Source organism: Pollicipes pollicipes, unplaced genomic scaffold (assembly GCF_011947565.3).
Source record: "Pollicipes pollicipes isolate AB1234 unplaced genomic scaffold, Ppol_2.1 Scaffold_7231;HRSCAF=8579_pilon_pilon_pilon, whole genome shotgun sequence".
Lineage (NCBI taxonomy): Eukaryota > Metazoa > Arthropoda > Thecostraca > Pollicipedomorpha > Pollicipedidae > Pollicipes > Pollicipes pollicipes.
Genome location: NW_023597034.1, coordinates 12,629,091 through 12,650,237, shown reverse-complemented (window position 1 = coordinate 12,650,237; position 21,147 = coordinate 12,629,091). Strand labels below are relative to the sequence as shown.

Below are 21,147 nucleotides of genomic sequence, written 5' to 3'. Positions count from 1 at the left end.
GGCCGGGCCGCCCGCAGACAGGCGACGCCTGGGACCTCGCCCACCCACCGTTCGCAAGTGACGCCCGGGCCGCGCACGAGCGCATGCGCGGCGGGTCGCGCGGCTCCCACCGCGGCGGGTATGTACATCGCTGTCTGTATTGCATCACTGGTCGGCCGGCCCGGCCACGCTCCGTTTGTACTGGCCAGCATGCGTGCGGTCGACGCCCGGACCGGCACAGTCGCCGTCGCCACTGTCGCAGCAGTCGGTGAAAAACGAGCGTCCGCGAGCACCGTGCATATCACAAAAAAACAAACAACGACCGATAAAATATGACCAAAGCGTGCAGAGCGTCGCGTGCCGCGAGCGGCAGAGGGGCGCGTGTGAAAGAGAGAGAGAGAGAGAGAGCGCGACGGCCCCTCTCTCCAACAACAGAGAGCGGGCAGCCGGAGCGCGACGCAACAGTGCGACTCGCCGCGATCAAACCGAAACACATGCAGCGATGGGTGGACCGACACGTGAATGGATGGACTGGTGGATGGATGGGCACGTTCCAATTCAAAACAGCTTCAGTACAAAACGCGTCATTATACTCTGTCGCAGGTATAACAGCCAGGCACTAGAGCGGGCCGCGGCCGGGCGGGCGGCGACCGCGGCTACTTGACGAACAGCTTGTAGAGCCGGGTGGAGCGCTGGTGGCCCCGCTCCTGCTCCAGCAGAAGCAGCAGGTCTCGCAGGTTGACCCGCTTCAGCCGGGGTCGCAGAGGGATCTGGCGACGACGCACAGAACCGGAGTGTCACCACCAACGGCCCGCTGGGGAGGGGGGGGGGGGGGGGGAGGGCAGCCTGCCATATTCTCACACGCCTCTGGGTGGGTGATTTATTCACCTTTACAAATGTCACTGGATGAACAGTCATACAACATCATCACCAAAGTGAGTGTACCGCTAACGACTCACGCTCATCTGAGCTCACCACTCACAATGTCACATGCCAGGGTAACTCCGTGCTGACACTCGTTTCAGTCCCCATTTCGCATTCCCACCGATCCGGGTAAATGCTACACTCACCTTCTCACCGTTTCTATATTTGCCACTCTCACATTCTCATCTGCCTGGTGAGCACTCCGCTAGCAGTGTCATATATTTCTGGGTTCTTGTACCCCATTCTCACCTGTATCCTAGTGAGTGTCGTTTAAACATTCCCACCAGTTCCTGTACTCGCTAGGACTCAGCATTAGTAATCTCAACATGCCAATTCAGTGTTGGAAAACTTGATGTTTCCTGAAATGATGTATACCAGGAGATTTTATGCTCCAGGATTGTGACTAGATAAAATGAAATATTTTGTACTCCATCATGACGCAACAAGAACAGCTTTTGGAAAAACTCCTTTTACCTCTTTGTGTCAGGACAAAATAAAACCAGAAGGTGCAACAGCTTGAGACTTACTGCTTCCATCAGGAGCCATGTATTCATAACTGCAAGAGCACAAATCTTGCACCCACCAGACTAAGATGCCCAATAGCAAGCAGCCTGCCTTGCCACCTAGGTATATAATAAATCATGTATGGAAATATGAAAAATAAAGCGTGTGAACGTTGAATGGAATCGCCTTTAAACAATACCGGGAAACGAGAAACGAGTACCAGAATCGCACCGGTCTGAAGATTAGCAAAGCTCTCACTTCCTATACCCTACACAGACCAACTCAAACTCGAACAAGACTTAATCTTCCTTTGACGACGAACCGCATTAATTGCCAAGGATGCAACGAACATTCACAGAAAACCGCACGCCCAAACACCTACCGGTGATGGCCGCCCTCCCACGCGCCACCACTGTGTCATGGCAATGCAAATAAGAAAATCACTCGCAATTCAGCGTCGGAAACGTCTCTACTATTCAGCGGCTTGCGCCCGCCTCCCAGCTCAGGTTGGAGGCTGAGCATAGCAAAACTCTCCAATTGGTTATAATGATTCGCCTCCTCGTGACTGATTTGTCAAGAGCATGAATATTCCGCTCGCGCTCATGCCTTGAACAGATTTGTAAACATTTGAAGGAAAGCTGTATAGAGATGGGCATCACGATTATGAAGAACGACTTACTTGTACTCATCCAGAACCGCCATGTGGTTGGATTTTTGGCCACTTCTTGGTATCCGGAGTACAAAAATGTTACGGCAGTTGTGGATTTAAACCAAGTTAAATTTTTCACTCAAGGGTGTAAAATTAAAGCTGGTCGTTCTGGCTTTACAAGAAAACCATTTTAAGTCGAAAAACGTTGCTGTAAATAGCCAAAAAAAATGTTCGGAGACAGCCATCTCACTCTGACAAAAACACCAGGCCACCACAGTAACATGAACCCATAACTTTGGCCCGGCAAATTAAGGAGAAGGGTTAAATAGGACAAAAACATACATTAATTGCAACCTAAGTTATCATATTTCACCATGATATCGGTTAAAACGCATTAAAACCTATTAATACCTTGCATTACCCGCCGGAGTCAGCAGTGACTGACTCCGATCCCTTTTCTGGCCGGCCTGGACGGGTGTGTCACGTATTGTACTTGCGCTGGCTCGGTAAATCGGTTAAGAGTGCTGCCTGGCTCCATTGTTCGAATGGAACGTGCAGGGCCTCGTGTGTTGACCAGGAGTGGGAAGGTGGAGGGTATACATGTTTAGCTGTTTTTGAAACCAGTTAGCTAATGGAGCGTGAGTACCGTGGAGGAGCGTGCGTAGCGTCATCGTGGTGGAGCATGAGTAGCGTGACCGTTTGTGGCACGTTCATTTGCATTTTTTGTGTACCATTTTTGTCTGACTGTATGCAGCGTGCCCACCCTCCATTTTGGAGTGTATAAGCCTGATGCGTGATTATACTCCGTTTCGGAGAATGTATACACAGAGCCTTCCATAAATTGCAAACAATGTATGTGCACACGTGTTTCACAGTACAGAGTATGAGGCTGTTCCGTTTCAGTGTGCCACGTTTAACACTGATGTTTCCTTTCATTTAAAATGGTTTTACACGAATTGCAGTAAACGAAAAGCGGCGCTTTTGTTGAGGGCCACCTATGTACTATTATCTCTCAAAGATAACCTAAATAAAGCTGCAATGACCTGCAGCACTTGGATAATTTTGTACTCAACTATAGAAAGTATACTCCGCTGCCATATTTTTTTGAAATTTCCAACACTGTGCCAATTTCTACTTTATTCTCAACATTCCGCCTGTTAGGATTCGATATATAGGTATTCGATAAACGTATCTGTGTCTAGGGAGCACAACGCTACCAATGTCATCTGCATCTGACCCTTGCACACATTCTCATCCACCCTTACGTGAGCGCTCTCTAGCTTGTTTCTATGCTCAGCACCCAGCCATCCTAGCACACTCGGTCCGTTCAGTTTTTTTTTTTGCAGTCAGTTTTCTGCTCACACTCTCACACGCATTCATGTGAGCGCACTGCTCGCACTACCCACCGTTTTTCTTCCGCACTTGCTCACATGCAGATCTGTACCTGCGTGAGCGTTCTATTCTGAACGCCCCGTACATTCTCATTTTTTTAAGAGAACGCAACACAATTCGTCATGCTCCTCCCATAGAGCGCAAGCAACTGCACTGCGCAATCGGAATTCAAACCGGCAGCCCCACGTGGAAGTCCGACACGCTAGCCACTGGGCCGTCCAGCTCTCCTTGACATTACATTACGCCCTTCTGTCCACACGCTCGGCCCGCTCCCGTGTTCTACCCCCTCCTATTCTTACCTGCTCCTTTGGTGAGCGCCCTGCTGAAGCTCCCACCCGCTTGGCCCAACCCACCGTCGTCCACACTCGCCTGGCTGCGCCCATCCCACCTGCTCGATTGCACACTGCTAACACTCGTACATGTTAGCTAGGCGCCTTGCGCACATTCTCAGAGGCAAGTGACCACTCGGCTGCTGTTCTCCCTTGACTGCGGGTGAGAGCCCCGCTCACATCCTCTCCTGTCTGTGCTCACCCCGCTGCAACTCCCACCATCTCCCGGGGATTGCCCTGCCCCACACACCCACCGTCTCTGGATGATCTCTCCGCTCACAGTTTCAACCGCTCGCTGGTGATCTCTGCTCACATTCTTACCTGGCCGCTGGTGATCTCTGCTTACAGTCTCACCTGTCTCTGGGTGAGCGCTCCGCTAACAGTGGGCCCGTCGGCCGCGGCCGCCGCTGGCTCGCCGTCCAGCCGCGGCTTCTTCCGCGGCCCGATGGCATTGAGCGCTGTAAGGTTAGCCTCGCGCTGCCGCACCTCCTCCATCTCCATCCGCTGCATCTGCAGGCCGGGCGCAAAGCCCAGCGTCACCCCTCAGCACGGCCGTCCACCAGCCAAGCGCTCTCAGCGGGCTGCGACGCAGCTTCAGCCCGCGCGCGCCATCATAGCATGCATCGGACGCGATTCCCTACTCGGCTCACATCATTCACGTTAATGACGTTATACAATTGCTCGTGCAAAGTAACTACATCTTACCGGAATGTTACGCTCTATATTTTGCTCTAACTGGTATCTTTGGTATTTAATGCTTTGCTATACTTGGTATCCTTGGTACCTAATGCTCTGAAGTACTTGGTATGAAGAAATCTAGATTTTAAAAAGCTCCATTCCACCTCATTCCAAACGGAATGCAACGGCGAGGCTTACCTCTTTGGCCTTGGCCTTGAGTTTGGCCTGCTCGGGATCCTCCGTTTTCGAGCGGCTCTTAGCGGCGCGCATCAGCATCTCGCGCTCGGTGTCCTCGTGGCGCTTCTGCTCCAGCTTGTCCAGCTCCTCCAGGAAGCGCAGCTGACCGCGCACGTCACGTGACACCTCGTAGCGGCTCTCTGACTGCAACACCGGCGGACGGCTCAGCGGCCGCAGTCGGACGCGCCTCCCCGGCCGCCCATCAGCACCGCTCGCCAGCGCTGTCACCAGCGGGCTCAGTTCACTGGCCACGGTGCGCAAGCGTTGTCATCAGCAAGCGCCCGACCCCGCGCCCCTCTGACCGTTGAGAGCTCTACAGGATCACGAGGCCCGATCTATCTGGACGCCTATTGAGATCGCCCTGCCCACGGCGAGTTAATATTGCCGCATATCGCCGACGTCGGCCCTTCACTCGATCCCATATCACGACGGAACTGTTTCCAGGCAGCTCGACATGGAATGGAAGACTGGTTACCTCAAATCCCCGTCGATCGAAGACAATCACTCAGGATTTGAACGCCATATTCTGTATGGACTGCGTGCAGCGCACGACTACGGTGTCCATATGCGGACGTCATCGGTGGCCGGAGCACACATCAACACACACACGGCCGTTCCCGGCGGACCGAGCGCACGTCCATATGCGGACGTCCTCGGTGGCCCGAGCACACATCAACGCACACACGGCCGTTCCTGGCGGACCGAGCGCACGTCCATATGCGGACGCCCTCGGTGGCCCGAGCACCAATACACGCCCGGGGCCCCCCGGCGCAGCGGCGGGCCCCGGGCGGTCCTCTCCAGACGTCCGCGCACGCACAACACAAGACAACTGGTCTCCGACAACTCCAACGGTGATTCCTGTCACGGGAGTTGGCTGCTCGCCTGCCACTCCCGAAGTCATATATCCAGCCAGGGGCCTGCTCCAGCTCCCAGAGCACGCGGCTCCACACTTGACGTCAGGATCAGCTCCAGTTCTCAGGCGGCCGAGTGACGCCTGCCCACCAGACCTGCTCCACAGGCCCCACATCTGCCACACAGCTCGTCCCTGAGACGTGCCCCACGGTTGCCCTGACCGCCGCTCGGACGTGCCGCTCCACAGCTCGCCTCGGCGGCCAGCTCACCTTGACCACCTCGATGCGGTGCTCGGCGATGACGGCCAGCTGCTCGAGCAGCGACCTCAGCCGCTCCTGGGTGGCGTGCGACACGAGCGCCACCACGTCCGGGCCGGGCTCCTCCAGACCGTGCCGCATCGCTGGCGGCGGCAGGCGGCCGGTCAGGCCAGCCGCGACACCGCAGTACCGCCAGCACCGCATGACGGCCACAATGGTCAGGCCCACCGACGCGGACGGCACTGGCCAGCTCCGAGCGGCAACATCCGCACTCCGCATCGCCTGAGTCAGCGCCACACAGCTGCCCCCGCCGGTCCACTCCAGCGCATGACTCACCGATCTGCCGCATCTTGAGCTGGAGCGGCGCGCTCGGCAGGAACGTCTCGTCCTTGATGCTGCGGATCTGCGTGCCCACGTATTCAGTGCTGCCCAGGATGTGCTGCGACTCCTCCTGCAGGTTGACGCCGCCCATCGCCGCCACATCGTTGATGTCGTCATCGTGGCCCGACTCTAGCGACGATCTGCCACAGACGCAGCGGCAGCGTTCAGAGACGGAGGCGACACCAGACGTGGCGCAGCCAGCTCAGAACGCGCCGTACTATGCAGCACATGATTTCATGACGCACATAAGGAACAGATCTTAGACCTGAAATCTCGGGCGTCAACTAGATTGCTGAGAACTAAACCCTGCCAAAATTGGTCGGAAAACACGTTCTCACATATGTGACTTCCAATGCTCGCCTGTACGTCAGGCACAATGCCGAGCTCTCTATGTGATAAGCACGTCGAGCCTCCGCCTCTGGCAGCCTCCCGGCATCCGCTTTCCAGGCTCCGCCTCCCAAGCTCCACCCCTCCCCCCCGCCTCCGCCTTCCAGGCTCTATCTCCCAAGCTCCACCCCTCCCCCGCTCCGCCTCCGCCTTCCAGGCTCCTTCCCCCAAGCTCCACCCCTCCCCTCCCCCCGCCTTCCAGGTTCCGTCTCCCAAGCTCCGCCCCCCCCCCGCCTCTGCCTTCCAGGCTCGATCTCCCAAGCTCCGCCCTCCCCCGCCTCCGCCTTCCAGGTTCCGTCTCCCAAGCTCCGCCCCCTCCCCCCCCCCCCCCCCGCCTCCGCCTTCCGGGCTCCATCTCCCAAGCTCCGCCCCTCCCCCCGCCTCCGCCTTCCAGGCTTTATCTCCCAAGCTCCGCCCCCTCCCCCCGCCTCCGCCTTCCAGGCTCGATCTCCCAAGCTCCGCCCCTCCCGCCCCCCCCCCCCCCCCGCCTCCGCCTTCCAGGCTCCACCTCCCAAGCTCCGCCCCCTCCCCCCCCCCCGCCTCCGCCTTCCAGGCTCCATCTCCCAAGCTCCGCCCTCCCTCGCCTCCGCCTTCCAGGCTCCGTCTCCTACGCTCCGCCACCCGGCTTCCGTCTCCCGCTGCCTCTTCAAGCTCCGTCTATGAAGCTCCGCCTCCCGCTCCGTCTCTAAGCTCCGTCTCCCAGGCTAGGCCCCTAAACTCCGCCTCAATCTCCGCCTTCTGCCCGTCTCCCAAGCTCCGCCCCCCCCCCCCCCCATCCCCCAGGCTCCGTCTCCAGGCTCCGCCTCCCAAGCTTCATCTCCCAGGCTCCGCCTTCCCGTCTCCGTCTCCCAAGCTCCGCCTCCAAGGCTCCGTCTCCCAAGCTCCAGCTCCTAAGCTCCATTTGTCCGTCGCCCACCGCGTCTCGGCCGGCGATTGATTCTTACTTGAAGTTGAGCCGTTTGTCCTTCTTGAGGGTGACAACGGGCGGCTGTCGCTGGGTCACGAGGCCTGCGGGCGACGGCGACGGCGACGGCGCAGACGCAGGCGCAGCCGCCGCCACCGCCGTCGGTGTCCGCACCAGCTTGGCGCCCGACTGAAACTGGCGGAGACCAGGCGTTAGCGACCGCGGCCACCCGCCAGCATCACGCCGACAACGATTACGCGCTCCAACGTAACAGCCAGCCGGGACCCGCCAGTGCGGCGGCACGCGTGGGGACCGGACGCGACGATGGACCCAATGAAGACGCCCGTACGGCGGTGAGCGGTACGCTGCGGGGGTGTCTGAATGAGTTGGAGGGTACCCGTACCCTCAAGTAGAGGGTATGGAAGCAAGGTACGCTGGCATGCGGAATAGTGGGCGAACAAGTGTCCTGTGTGTGACGCTGTGACACGGAGTTAATCAGATCTATTTGCTTGGATATTATTGCAAATGCTCGGGCCAGGGGCCAGGGGCCCAGCTTGCAGACGACGTTCACGAACAGCTGATTATCATCTCCTGCCGCGACCCCACGGACAATGGCCGTTCGACAGCGCACCGCAGCGTCGTCAAACTACAGATGGACGTAAAGGACAACTGTTCACACGCAAACGACGTCTGGCTGGGAGGCAGGCCTGATGTGGCAAACGACGTCGCACGCCTACGCCTACCGCACACGAGTCACTACAGTACAGCGGCGGCGGCCTTCGCCCCACACCCGTGCCCGGTCAGCGGGCGCAGCGAGAGCGGGGCGCCGTGGCCGCGTGCACGCACCGGCTGTATGTTCAGCATGGCCGGGTGTCCGGAGGTGACGTTGCGGGGTGCGGCGACGGCACCGGCCAGCTGTCGCGTCGGGCCGGCGGCGCTGACGGCCGGCGATACCGTGACCTGGCGCGGCTGCACCTGCGACCCACGGCCGGCGCCCGGTCACCAGCCGCGGACGACGCACACCGGTCAGCCGTACACACACACATACACACCGCGCCTAGCTGGCGGCCGGGACACCGCGCAGGTGCTAGATCGCACCCATTGCTGGTGGGATGTTCAGCTCTGCAGCCGGGGCCTGAGAACACGACTCGTACCGAACGCTGGCGTCCTGTCTACTGTCCCCACTGGTTGTCCCATACCATACGGTCCAGTTGGCTCGGGTGGCTGCCACTTCACACCCCGCGCCGCGCTACACAGCCCCGCCGAATGCCTCAATGTCACCCTCTCTCGCTCCGCCACTGACCCTCCCCACTCCCGCTCTGCCACTGACCTTCCCCCTCTCCCGCTCCATCACTGACCTTCCCCCACTCCCGTTCTGCCACTGACCCTCCCCACTCCCGCTCTGCCACTGACACTCTCCACTCCCACTCCATCACTGACCTTCCCCCACTCCCGTTCTGCCACTGACCCTCCCCACTCCCGCTCTGCCACTGACACTCCCCACTCCCACTCTGGAACTGACACTCCCCGCTCCCACTCTGCCACTGACCTTCTCCTATCCTGCTCCGCCACTGACCCCCCCCCCCCCCCCCCCAATACTGCTCTGCCACTGACCCTCCCTTCTCCCGCTCTGCCAGTGACACTCCCCCACTTCCGTCCTGCCACTGACCCTCCCCCGCTCCCAATCTGCCACTGACCCTCCCCCCCCCCTTCCACTCCCGCTCTGCCACTGCCACTCCCCTCTTCCGCTCTGCCACTGACACTCCCCCACTTCCACTCTGCCACTGACCCTCCCCCACTCCCACTCTATCACTGACACTTCCCTCTTCCGCTCTGCCATTGACACTCCCCCACTTCTGCTGTGCCACTGACCCTCCCCCACTCCCGCTCTATCACCGACACTCCCCCTCTTCCACTCTGCCAGTGACACTCCCCCACTTCCGCTCTGCCGCCGACACACTGCGCGACCCCGGCGGCGACGCGCCGCCCCTCCGCAGGCCGCCGTACGTACGTGCATGGACGGCACGGTGCCGAGAGGCGTGGGGAGAGCTGACGGCGGCGGAGGCTTCACACCCTCGATGGTGATCTCGCGGTTGTACAGCGACTGGCGCAGGAACGGCAGGCTCTTCTGCGCACGGCAGCAAACGTGGCGTTCAGCAGCGGCACCAAAGCGAGCACCGGGACCACTCTGGGTCGGCGTCACACAGTCGCCGGTTCATCTCGCGGGCCATCAAGGCCGGCCGGCAGCTGCCCATCCAGATTTGCACGAACCATGCGCACGGCTATCACAAACATCCGAACCACTAACCAACTAGGTCATGGAACAGAAGGCCAGACTTGTAATAAGTTAAAAGCAAGCGAGACATGCCGTAACACTCTGAAAATCATAGGATCCAATCAATCATCTACGGTGCTTGGGTCCAGTAAGGAGTTTATGCAGTTCCTTTGGGAGGAAATTGGTGAAATAGCCGTATGTTATATAAATAGCGCTTACAGAGTTGGGAAGCTTTTCATTCGAGGGAGGAAAATCCCATTTGTATAGGGTATTAAACTGAAGTAGCCATCGTAAAGATCATTCAGACTGTTCACAGCCGTGCTATTCAGAAGACCTAAACCGCTCTTGTTTCTGAGCTATACGCTTACAAAAATGTGCACACCGTTTCGTGCAAACTAATTCAATGTCACCCGGGCTTCCAAGACACCATAACATTATTGAAATCCCGCCATTCCATTGGCCGTGCGGCGATCAAGACCAATAGAAACATGATTTTCGAGTCGATGATATCTGGTGTTTGTGAGCCCGATTTCCTGATATAACGGCCGTCCATTGGCTCTTAGTCAAGGTTGTGCTATGTACCATGAAGCAATCGGTGACGTATTGAGGAGCATATTTATTAAATAAAGAAATAGTGTTGTCTAGAACAGTCATTTCCAAAGTGTACCAATAGTTATGAGCGAGCTTATCATCTTCAGAGCTGATAATAATAGTCCGCGCTCAACAGCGTTGAGTACCGTGTTACGCATCTTACAACTGTTTGGTTTCGGGGGGGGGGGGGGACTTTCATTGAGTGGACTGTGCTACTTTACAACGATACCGAATAAGCGGTGATAAGCAATGCCCATACATTGGAATATTCCAAGCCACATAGTAAAAACTAAACAAGAATGTTAATTTTGTAGAGCTATTCAACTTAGCAGTTAAACTACGTACCACTTATATCCGAGAATTAGCTGTTACCAACGGCATCTATCAAAACACCCACATAGTGGAAACATCACAGCACGCGGATAAGACGAAGATGTTCGTGAATGACGCGGGGTAAGCGAGAGACCTGATGAATACACTGACGGAACCTTCTGAGGTATCCGGTCTATTGCTAAACGTGCGCAACTCCAGTTGAAGTGGGTTGGTAGTTCGTCTACCTTCGAGTAGTGTGTGAGTGTGGGTGTGGGGTCCCTGCAACGAAACACTTTCCGATTTCGGGTGGATGGTTTGACACCGTACAGAATTGCGGGGCGGACCGTCTCAATCCGTTAATGAACAACGCACACTTAGGATTAAGATGCGGCATCAAAGAATGCTGAGCATAAAGGGTCAGATAACGGAAGCCGAAAATCTGTTGATATCCAAACCGATTTACATCATGCCCCGTGCTACAATTCAGGCGACGCAGCTGCGGCTAGCACAGTCTCACATGATAAAGGTTCTGTGGAGGGGGAGACCCCAAAAGGTCGCTGTCAGAATATACGCGATGATGGTTTGAGTGCTGTAGCTGTGATGTATGAGGTTTGTGTAAGAGCCTGAGATTAGGTTAGGTGAAGACAATACCGCTAGATGTACCTTAGGCTGAAATGCCACAAGCTAGATGTGCTCCTTATAACTTGTGCGACTTACTAAAATCCAGATTCAATGACGCTTACGAACACCGATCGGGCTTTCAGACTTTTATGTTGACTTGCTGGAATATGAAGAAGTGACCAATCTAAAAAAGATCGAGACGCTGAGCTGAGCGACACGGCCAACACGGCAAACGCATGCTGGCCACACGCCTCGCCCTCCCGCCGCCAGCGCCTTCACCTTGAGGAAGGGCACCAGACACGGCTGGGGTGACGAGTTCAGCTCCTGCTGCAGCCGGCTGGTGAACGCCTCGGGCTCGACACGAGCGTCGATCAGATTCTGGATCAGCGTGCGCACGTTGCCCGCCACCGTGTCGGGTTGTTCCTTGGCCAGCTTCAGCAGGGTGGCCAGGAAGTTCCTGCACTTGAGCTTGGCCGTGTCCGGAGCCATGGCGCTCTGCGGCTGTCGGCCGGTAGCGGACGGTGAGCGAGCGGTGAGACAACGGAGTTGCGGCAGTGGGAGGCGCCATTCACAGAGGCTCTCACAGGCCGGGTCACGTGAGATGGACGCGGCACGGTGCGGGAAGTGGCGACCCACGGGGACATGCTCTGGGGCCGGCTGCTGTGGCAGGGTCGCCAGGCGTGTAGCTCACAGGCCACACCATACTGGGCACGTCACACGGCAACAACGCTGCACTAGCAACATCCGACGTACACTCAGCTCATCTGCAGTCAATGGAAGACCAGTACCACTACTAGCATCCACTACGCGCCTTAAAGGGAGTGTTCCACACTTAAAGATATTGAAGCAATCGTCAGATTTGATGAAATACGTTCACTTGTAACTTTTGGTTGGCTTTCAAGTGGTAAGGGCTGCTTTAAACAACGCAATTTCTGTTTATTAAATATGCTCGTCAATACGACATTGTTTTGTTACATTATCATACCTTGCACAACATTGATTGAAAGCCAACTGACGGTCGTTACATATAGAAATCGTGCTCACCAAGTCTGATATGAAGGACTCGACAATTATATTTTTCCTGGCCAAGATCGCCGCAAGGTCGAGGGAATGACAGGATTTAAATGACTTTATTGTAGCGTCGCGGATGACTGGGTGACCATGAAATAGTCTCCCCGAAAAAGCCTGCACACATTGGCGGTCGTATGGCCCAGAAACTGGAAGGATTTCTAGAAGACACTAGAAGGGTCTCAAGCAGGGCAAGGCCGTGGACTGGGCAGCATGATCTTCAAGACGTCTATTTCAGTGCAAAACCCCGCACAAATGTGGAACATTCCCTTTGAGTGGGTGTCATTGGGGCTTTACAACGCACTCAGCGGCTGAGGCTATATGGCGTCGCCTGCCTCTGACCCTGGCGGGAAGGGCGGGCACCGTGGGGAACCGAACCCCGTATCTCTGGTTTCCCAGACACGTTAACCGCTACACTACCGGCACGCTGAAACGTTTCCTTCGATGGGACATCTGCGTGGGATGACTGGGATATATGAATTACATGCGTGCTAATGAGATGTAAAGGACGCACGTCCTAACGCCGTTAACATTTCCTGTCAACATTCTAATGTTGACATTACGCATCTCAAATACGTTACAGCAAGCCGGCTCTGAGACCAAATCGGGGGCATGCAGACAAAACTGCAAACAACGAACACGCCGGGAATGACTAGCAGCGGAATGGCAGCTCTGATCCACAGGCACCCACACCAAGTCCGCTACTGTTCACCTCAGTGCCCACGGCCCGGGCGACGGCGCGCGGCAGGGCGGCTACATGGAGCCCACGGCCCCGGTGACGGCGCGCGGCAGGGCGGCTACATGGAGCCCACGGCCCCGGTGACGGCGCGCGGCAGGGCGGCTACATGGAGCCCACGGCCCCGGTGACGGCGCGCGGCAGGGGCGGCACATGGAGCCACGGCCCCCGGGGTGACCGGCGCGCGGCAGGGCGCTACATGGAGCCCACGGCCCCGGTGACGGGCGCGCGGCAGGGCGGCTACATGGAGCCCACGGCCCCGGTGACGGCGCGCAGGCAGGGCGGCTACATGGAGCCCACGGCCCCGGTGACGGCGCGCGGCAGGACGGCTACATGGAGCCCACGGCCCCGGTGACGGCGCGCGGCAGGGCGTCTACATGAGCCCACGGCCCCGGACGGCGCGCGGCTGGCTGCTACATGGAGCCCACGGCCCCCGGTTGACGGCGCGCGGCAGGGTCGGCTACATGGAGCCCACGGTCCCCGGTGACGGCGCGCGGCAGGGCGGCTACATGGAGCCCACGGTCCCCGGTTGACGGCGCGCGGCAGGGCGGCTACATGGAAGCCCCGGCCTCGGTGACGGCGCGCGGCAGGGCGGCTACATGGAGCCCACGGCCCCGGTGACGGCGCGCGGCAGGGCGGCTACATGGAGCCCACGGCCCCGGTGACGGCGCGCGGCAGGGCGGCTACATGGAGCCCACGGCCCCGGTGACGGCGCGCGGCAGGGCGGCTACATGGAGCCCACGGCCCCGGTGACGGCGCGCGGCAGGGCGGCTACATGGAGCCCACGGTCCCGGTGACGGCGCGCGGCAGGGCGGTTACACGATCCGCAGCCGGCCACCGGCGGCCGACGGGGCTCACCTGCGGCGTGGACTGGGCAGGCGCCGCCGTCGCCGTCCGTGGTGTTGTTGGCGCCGGCGTCTGCGGCCACAGAGGGGACCGCGTGACAGCCTGGACACACGCGAGACGCCATCTCCACAAGCCACCGTCCCCGGCACTACTGTAGGACAGTACACCACAGGAACGACCACGCCCTGGTCAACCGGCGCGCTCTCTCCGCGGCTTTGCAGAGGACCCCGGGCGTCCAATCACTCTTCGTTCACCCCGTTACCAAAGCAGGACACTGCCCAACCCCAATAACAAAGTGCTTGTGCGAGCGACAAAGACATTACAATTCAGATAGAAATGGCTAGCCACCGAGTGAAAGCCAGAAATCGTATTCTATCATGAAGTGACTACTGTGGTGAGCGATCAGTGACCATAGGTGCACGCACGCATGTTCACCAGGCTGCGAACAGCTACGGCGGTGTTCCGGATTCACACACACACGCGTGTACGCGTGCCGTGTGCCCCGTGTGGTGAAGATAACGCGGACGATAACGCAGATAGCTGTGCGGTGGTGCATTCCAGCGGCCGTGAGCGGCGTGCGCATGTTGACACCCTGGTCCGATAGCCGGCCTGGCCAGCGGCGCCCTCCCATGAGGCGGTCCGAGCGCCGACCGCCCGGACAATGGTGAAGACGGACACGACTGCAGTCTTAGCGCGGTTGACACCAAAGGCACTTCGCGCGCGAGGACGCGGCGGAGCTCGCCTGTCCCTCCCCCTCCTCCTCCCCCCCCCCCCCCCCCCCTAACGTCAGGAACTGCCGCACCTAGACAGATCAGATGAGGTGAGGTGGGATCAGTGGAGCCGCCTCCGGTGCCTCAGACACCGGGCAGACTCCGTGTCCGCTGGTGACCTGCAGCCGCGGCGGGGCCGGCCGGCCGGCCCGCCCCCTCCCGAGCGGCCGCAGTCCGGATCACCATCGAAATGGATCCTCCCTCCACCTCCCGCGCAGCGATGGAGGGCGGGGAACCGACACCAGGAAAGAAGCGCGGCACGGCGACAGTCGAGTGCCAGCGGACAGGCCGGCTTCGTCACCAGGATCAGCCGCCAGCAGGCTCACATACGCCCACACACACCGCAAGCAGGTGTGTTACGTGCAGCACAGAAGCCACGCCCCCACGCCACCCGCCCACACCTGCACCCACACAAGCACACAGGCTAGCCGACGAGGACGGTGCGGTGTGCTCACAGTGCGAGAAAGCGGCATGCTCTTACCGCACCTTGTATATGTTAGGTAGGTAGCCATGGGGCGCGTAAGGGTGGTGGGAGGTGGGCAGCGGCGGCGGAGGCAGCGGCGCGCCCGGGCCGACCGGCCGGTGGAAGGGGCCGGGCGCCGGCTGTGGAGCAGCGGGGCGCCGTCACTCGGGCGGCGCGCGGGGCATGCGCACGGCCGCCCACCGGGCTCGCACGCGCACGGGCAGCCGGCCACAGCACATCGGATGCACACAATAGCCACGCCGAGAACAGCCAAGGAGGGCACAAAGAGCAGCCAAGACCCCCCATCGCTGGGGTGCCTGAGGGAGGCGCCGTCAAAAACGTGCCCTGGACCTCCGCATGGCTTTGAGTTCCCTTTCTCGTTATCTTTTAGCCATCTGTCCGCTTGCTGAGCCTTCATAGTTCTGCACAGATCTGATGTCAGCATGGTCCCTGTAGGAAGTCGTTGCACCACGCCGTGGCGTTTCAGCATTGTGACACAGTATTTACAGCACAGCCCTGCGGCGCCGAGTGAAAACAGCACCGGACAATCGACAATTACGCCAATGGGGAGCATCAGATGACGTTCGTTTTTTGAGATGAGTTTCCTTTCTAATCCAGAAAGCATAGCACTGGAACGTCCCCTAAAAAAGCTCCACCAAAGGCTCACTAACCTCTTTTGAGGAAAACTTTGGGAGAAGGCTGTTCAAAGATAACTGCCTCTTTTTTACATACAGACATCGCCGGGCAAAGCATGCGACGAACCAAACCGCACCATGTTAGCAAGTAGTTTAACCAAAAAAAGCAGCTTGAGGACTCAAAGTCGTTCTCTCAAGTGTCTCCTCGCACGAAAAAGCAGTTCCGAGGGGCGGACAAATTAAGGTTCAGGGTAGGTCATTGCAGCCGCCGAGGTGACATGACATGGCAGGTCATCGCAGCCGCCGAGGTGACATGACGGGGTAGGTCATCACAGCCGCCGAGGTGACATGACATGGTAGGTCATCGCAGCTGCCGGGGTGACATGACATGGTAGGTCATCACAGCCGCCGAGGTGACATGACGGGGTAGGTCATCACAGCCACCGAGGTGACATGACATGGTAGGTCATCGCAGCTGCCGGGGTGACATGCATTGCCGCGCATCGCTGACCATGTCAAAACACATAGGACTAGCACTGCTAATGCAAGGGCATTGCTTTTGTTTCTAAGGCGAGCCTTGTATTATAACTCCTGTATAGCACGCAGGGTGAGCTATCTCAACTAAGGAATCTCCTACTTGCTTACAGCCAGCCTTGAAGTAGAACATAAGGCGAGCCATGATGCACATATATATATATATATATATATATATATATATATATATATATATATATATATATATATATATATATTGGTGGCCAGACTACACATGCGGCATGCTGGTATAACAAAAAGATTACCTCATGGGTTTAGCATGGGAGATGCACAATGAGAATAGCATTTGAAAACCAACATACAATACTATTTGAAAACTGGTTGTCTTTGAGTCTGACCAGTGTCATTGAGACCACCAATTTTCAGTCACCAAAAGCTTATGCTTTTGGTGAATGTCATCTTCATACCACCCACATTGGGGCTTTGCAATGCACTCAGCTACTGAGGCTTTATGGCATTGCCTGCTCTCACCCTGGCAGGAACGGCAGGCACTGCAATGAGTTGAATCACACACCTTTGGTTTCCCGTGTTATGTCATTGGTGCTTTACGATGCACTCAGCTGTTGAGGTTATATGGCGTCGCCTGCCTCTCACCCTGGCAGGAAGGGCGGGCACTGCGGGGAATTGAACCCCGTACCTCTGGTTTCCCAGATGTGCAGCCTAACCACATAACTTTCAGTACCCCATGACCACTTCATTTCAGTACCAAAACTAGCTGAACATTATACACAAGTATGGATCTCCCACGCCAAAGAGTCCATCTATTTAAAACGCATCTAAGATGAAAGGTTTGCATGGGTGGCTTATGTTTAGAGCACCTGAGCATGCTGCATGCATGCTAAGCCCAACAATGTCTTGTTGGCCAGTTCAACAGGTGAAAGGTGATAAACACAATGATAAATGATAGGTGATATGATAGGTGACAAACAATGATAGGTGATACACACAATGACAGGTGATAAACAAAATAATTTGCAAGCTTCTCATCAGAAGCAAAACGATTCTGAGTGCATGCCAAGTTCACTCAAATTCGCAACAAACCTTAACCTAACAACCTGAGTCTAAAACAAAAATTTAGCATTGCATAACACAGACTGGCTATTATATTTCTGTCTGTAGTGGTACATTGTATAGATCAGACAGTCTCTCTCAGTAAACAAGGATACTACAAGAATGAGGAGATGCTGGCACTACTACAGGACAACCAAAACACAGCGAAATATAAACAAATCTCAGGAATGGCTGAGGAGAGCCAACAGTGACGCTTTCCCTCGACAGCTTACCATTTTAGGAAATTATAGCACACTAAGTGAGATTTGGTTTCAGCATATGTGGTTTACAATTTGTTTCACCTGTTTCTCCCAGTCTTATCAAAACTTTTATGCTCTGGTCTGTATATAAGAAGGATTAAGATCATGCAAGAAAGTATGGAGCACTTCTTACAAATTATATGTGCATCATGTAAAACCATACTGCTATGTGTCACATAAAACAATGCTACATATGTTTTTTGTTGCATTTCAAGGCATGGTGGCAGCATATTATAAGATATAAACACCTCTAAATGCTAGTGTGCAATGATGTCATTAGCATGTCTTTTTTTACAAGTTTCATCCTTTTCATGAGTAGGGATGGAATGGCATACTTGTCACATGACCATGACACAAATATTATTTTTCAGGATCTAAGTATGTCTTATCTATCACAGATGGATGAGGCAATTCACACCACTGGGCCTGCTCACGCACCTTATAGGTCGGTGTTGTGGTCAACGCTGTAGTGCTGATGGTGGTGGCAGTGGCTACAGCTCCACCCTGGACTGGCAGCTGGATCAGCTTCAGCTGGCCATTCTCTGTCCTCACCAGGATGTGGTTGGAGCCAGAGTTCTGCAAACCTTGCAGGGCCTGCAGTGTGATTGGCTGCTGCAAAAGAATGACCATTGATGAGAGGTAAGATACAGCAAGTATTTGACAAAAAATGATGACATGTGGATTGATGTTGCCTGTGGACTCTTTGTGCACAAAACTGGCTCTACCTCTACAAGCCAACAGCACCCACACAACATGCATGACAAATGATACTGGAGGCACCATTTATCACAAACAACTGGCAAAGATCAGTGCACTCATGAGGCATTCAAAAATTGTGTATGCACTGTCATGATTATTTCCTAAAGGCAGCACAAGAACTGCAATTTCAAATGTTTACCCCTAGTGGTGCTATCTAATCTCATGGCATATATTGGTCAGTCTAAATGCACTGCTGCCTTATATAATGGAATATTCACTGGCATAGCCAATCAGCAGCTATCAAGAAAACTCATGAAGGTTTGTGAAATCTTTTGAGACCTTGCAGCAGCCTGCACAATGCCACTAAGACAAAATGAGACCTGGACTTTATCAGCTCATAACAACTGAAGTTGAAGAGCTACCTTCCAAACTGTCTTGATTAGTGACATCAATGAGCACAATTTCAAAAAGATATTGCCATAGCATGCAAGCAAAATATGCAGTACAATAATGAAAAGCATTTAAGTGCAGAAGCATCCCATTACTTAAATAACATACTGAAGCAAATGCTATCAAGAAAACCTAAAACCAAACCTGTCAATAACTTGGTGTTAGGCAAATTGTTATCAAAATCTACATCTACATAATTACTTTTTATGTTTTGGAGTGGTATACCACGTTGCAACACAACCAGCAGTTAGAACGCACATGTGACTAAAGGTGTATCTCAAAGGTCCTACTTGATATAATTACAATATACATTGTGGAGTGCATCACATCAAGTACAATAACTCATACACACTTATTGAGAACAGCACAGGAAAGTGCAGGCACACATTAATGCAGTTTCAAATCATATTGCTGTAAAATACATACAAACATAAAACAATACTTGCATCAAATAGCAATATTATTGTTATAGTTACACAAGTACAACTGTAAAAACCTGCATATAACACAAATTAATGTATCATGCCATGTGCAAAATTTCCTATAACTTCTACTGCACTGAATTGCAACTGAAAGTTAACATACCCCAGGTGATGCAGTCCTGTTAAGGCCTTGGGATGACAGAACAATCCGGGGTGCAAGTGCCTTCTGCATGCTGGGTGATTGGGTGCGAGCTTGGTTGACGTTGATAATTTGTACACCACTTGCCAATGCATTGGTGGCACCAACACCAGTCAGTGCTGCTCCAGCTATGCCACCAGGTCTGTTTACTGTGATGACAGTTGCTGGATTAGAAGGCTGTACAACATTTTCCAGCTTATTCCCCACTGCTGTTTGTTTTCCATTAGCTATGACACTTTGGACACTGCTATTGGACCCATTAGGGAAGCTGGCACTGCTGATGGTATACTGTCCTCCAACAGCAGGCTGAGATCCACTTGTATGCACTAATTTCATTACATTAGGGGTGTTCACGGCACTCCCCACGCTGCCAGATGCCTGGTTGCTGGAAGGGAAGTGACCTGTCTGGATCACTCCTGCCTGGCTGTGAGCCGAAACGTTCCTAAGACCTGCACCAGTCACTACGGCACTCCTTGGAACGTTCGAATGCGCATTTTTGTTTCCATCTTGGGCAATAACGACACCATGCTGAATCCCATTTGCGGGAACACGAGCGTCCACGCGCGACACCCCCACCACACTGACGGCCGAAGGAGCACTACTACTGATGTTCGATACACCAGATGCGGCCGTTTGTACACTGGACACTTGTCCAGAGTACAGTTGATCCTCTAATGTGCCAACCAAGGCTGTAAACGCGCTCTCATCCACTTTACTATTCAAGAGGTCGTCGAGCGACCCAGCAGCCGCCATGTTGCCGCGAGGCGGACTGCCCGACTGACACTGCGCATGCGCATGGGCATCCCTACGTCACGAACTACGTATAATCGGTATCAAATGCTTCCATATTTATTTTATTCGCATGATGCTTGTAGTATTATGGCGGTCTGGAGTGAGGTCAACGAAGGATTTTCACCTTCTTTCGTCTTTTTCTTACTATTCTCAAGTTTTTTTCTTGGGGCTTATTAAAAAGCACGTAATGAGGCGTTACACATGTACTGCACCTAAATTACATGAAGACATTTTTACTAACACGAACATATTGAATATACGTATAACGCCAGATGCATGTGGTTACCTTCAACGAACAATTTGTGGACATCGGATCGATGCCAGCCTGTTTCACAACTTTTCATCCAATCAGTTCTAATCCTCTTGCTTTTGACGTACGTGCGCTCTTTTACCTTACCTTGTCTCACCTTATGGCGGTCGAGCATTATAAAAGGCCACTAAGCCTGCCGGTCCCGGTCTCTCAGGCTTCCGGGCCGGTAACAAAACGGTCTCAAATTATAGGTAGATTCACTGTGAAATGTCATACATGTCAGCCCAGTGCATATCAAGGCTAGACTTGAACTGTTCAACTGAGGTTGACGGTACGACCGGGTGTAGAAGAGCGTTCCAATCGTTGACGACCCGCGTGCTGAACGAGTTACGACGAACGAGAGTCCTAGCTGGCGGTTTTCTCAGCTTCCATTGGTGTCCTCTTGTCACCTCCGAGTTGTGTCTTGTCAGGCACTCCTCTTCCGAAGCGACACATGTTGCTGTCGGAAACGGAGTTCTGGAGCCCTGGACTGGAGTTCCAGTCTGGCCCCACATGGACCCTAGGTGGCTTGTCCATATGGGACCCAGTTGGTTGCCCATGACATGCCCATATGGGACCGAAATGGGTCGTAACTAGGCGGTTCAGGTGGACCCCATGTGGGTCCCAGTTTGGCCTCATGT

General features: G+C 55.2%; 1 protein-coding gene across 3 annotated transcripts; it reads right to left on the bottom strand.

Moving 5' to 3' along the window:
• Positions 1–4: 4 nt before the first annotated feature.
• Positions 5–20,189, bottom strand: LOC119109115 (transcription initiation factor TFIID subunit 4). Of its 3 annotated transcripts, none has more exons than XM_037232669.1 (12): positions 19,390–20,189; positions 18,094–18,267; positions 13,935–13,994; positions 11,552–11,773; positions 9,485–9,601; positions 8,320–8,448; positions 7,514–7,668; positions 6,138–6,322; positions 5,814–5,944; positions 4,654–4,836; positions 4,132–4,287; positions 5–749 (listed from the first exon to the last, which is right to left on the bottom strand). In XM_037232669.1, the coding sequence occupies exons 1-12, from the start codon at positions 20,176–20,178 to the stop codon at positions 636–638; spliced, it is 2,415 nt and encodes an 804-aa protein (XP_037088564.1). In that variant the 5' UTR covers positions 20,179–20,189; the 3' UTR covers positions 5–635. The 3 variants fall into 3 exon arrangements, with proteins under 3 accessions (XP_037088564.1, XP_037088566.1, XP_037088565.1); XM_037232671.1 differs by having other exon boundaries at positions 19,513–20,189; XM_037232670.1 differs by lacking the exon at positions 13,935–13,994.
• Positions 20,190–21,147: the final 958 nt, after the last annotated feature.

Excerpts from the sequence above, each read along its gene's own strand:
- LOC119109115 (XM_037232669.1), bottom strand. The coding sequence starts at position 20,178 with ATGGCGGCTGCTGGGTCGCTCGACGACCTCTTGAATAGTAAAGTGGAT. Across the intron at positions 13,995-18,093 it reads CCACAACACCGACCTATAAG|ACGCCGGCGCCAACAACACC; the intron begins GTGCGTGAGCAG and ends CTGTGGCCGCAG. Across the intron at positions 4,288-4,653 it reads TCAAGGCCAAGGCCAAAGAG|ATGCAGCGGATGGAGATGGA; the intron begins GTAAGCCTCGCC and ends CCCGGCCTGCAG.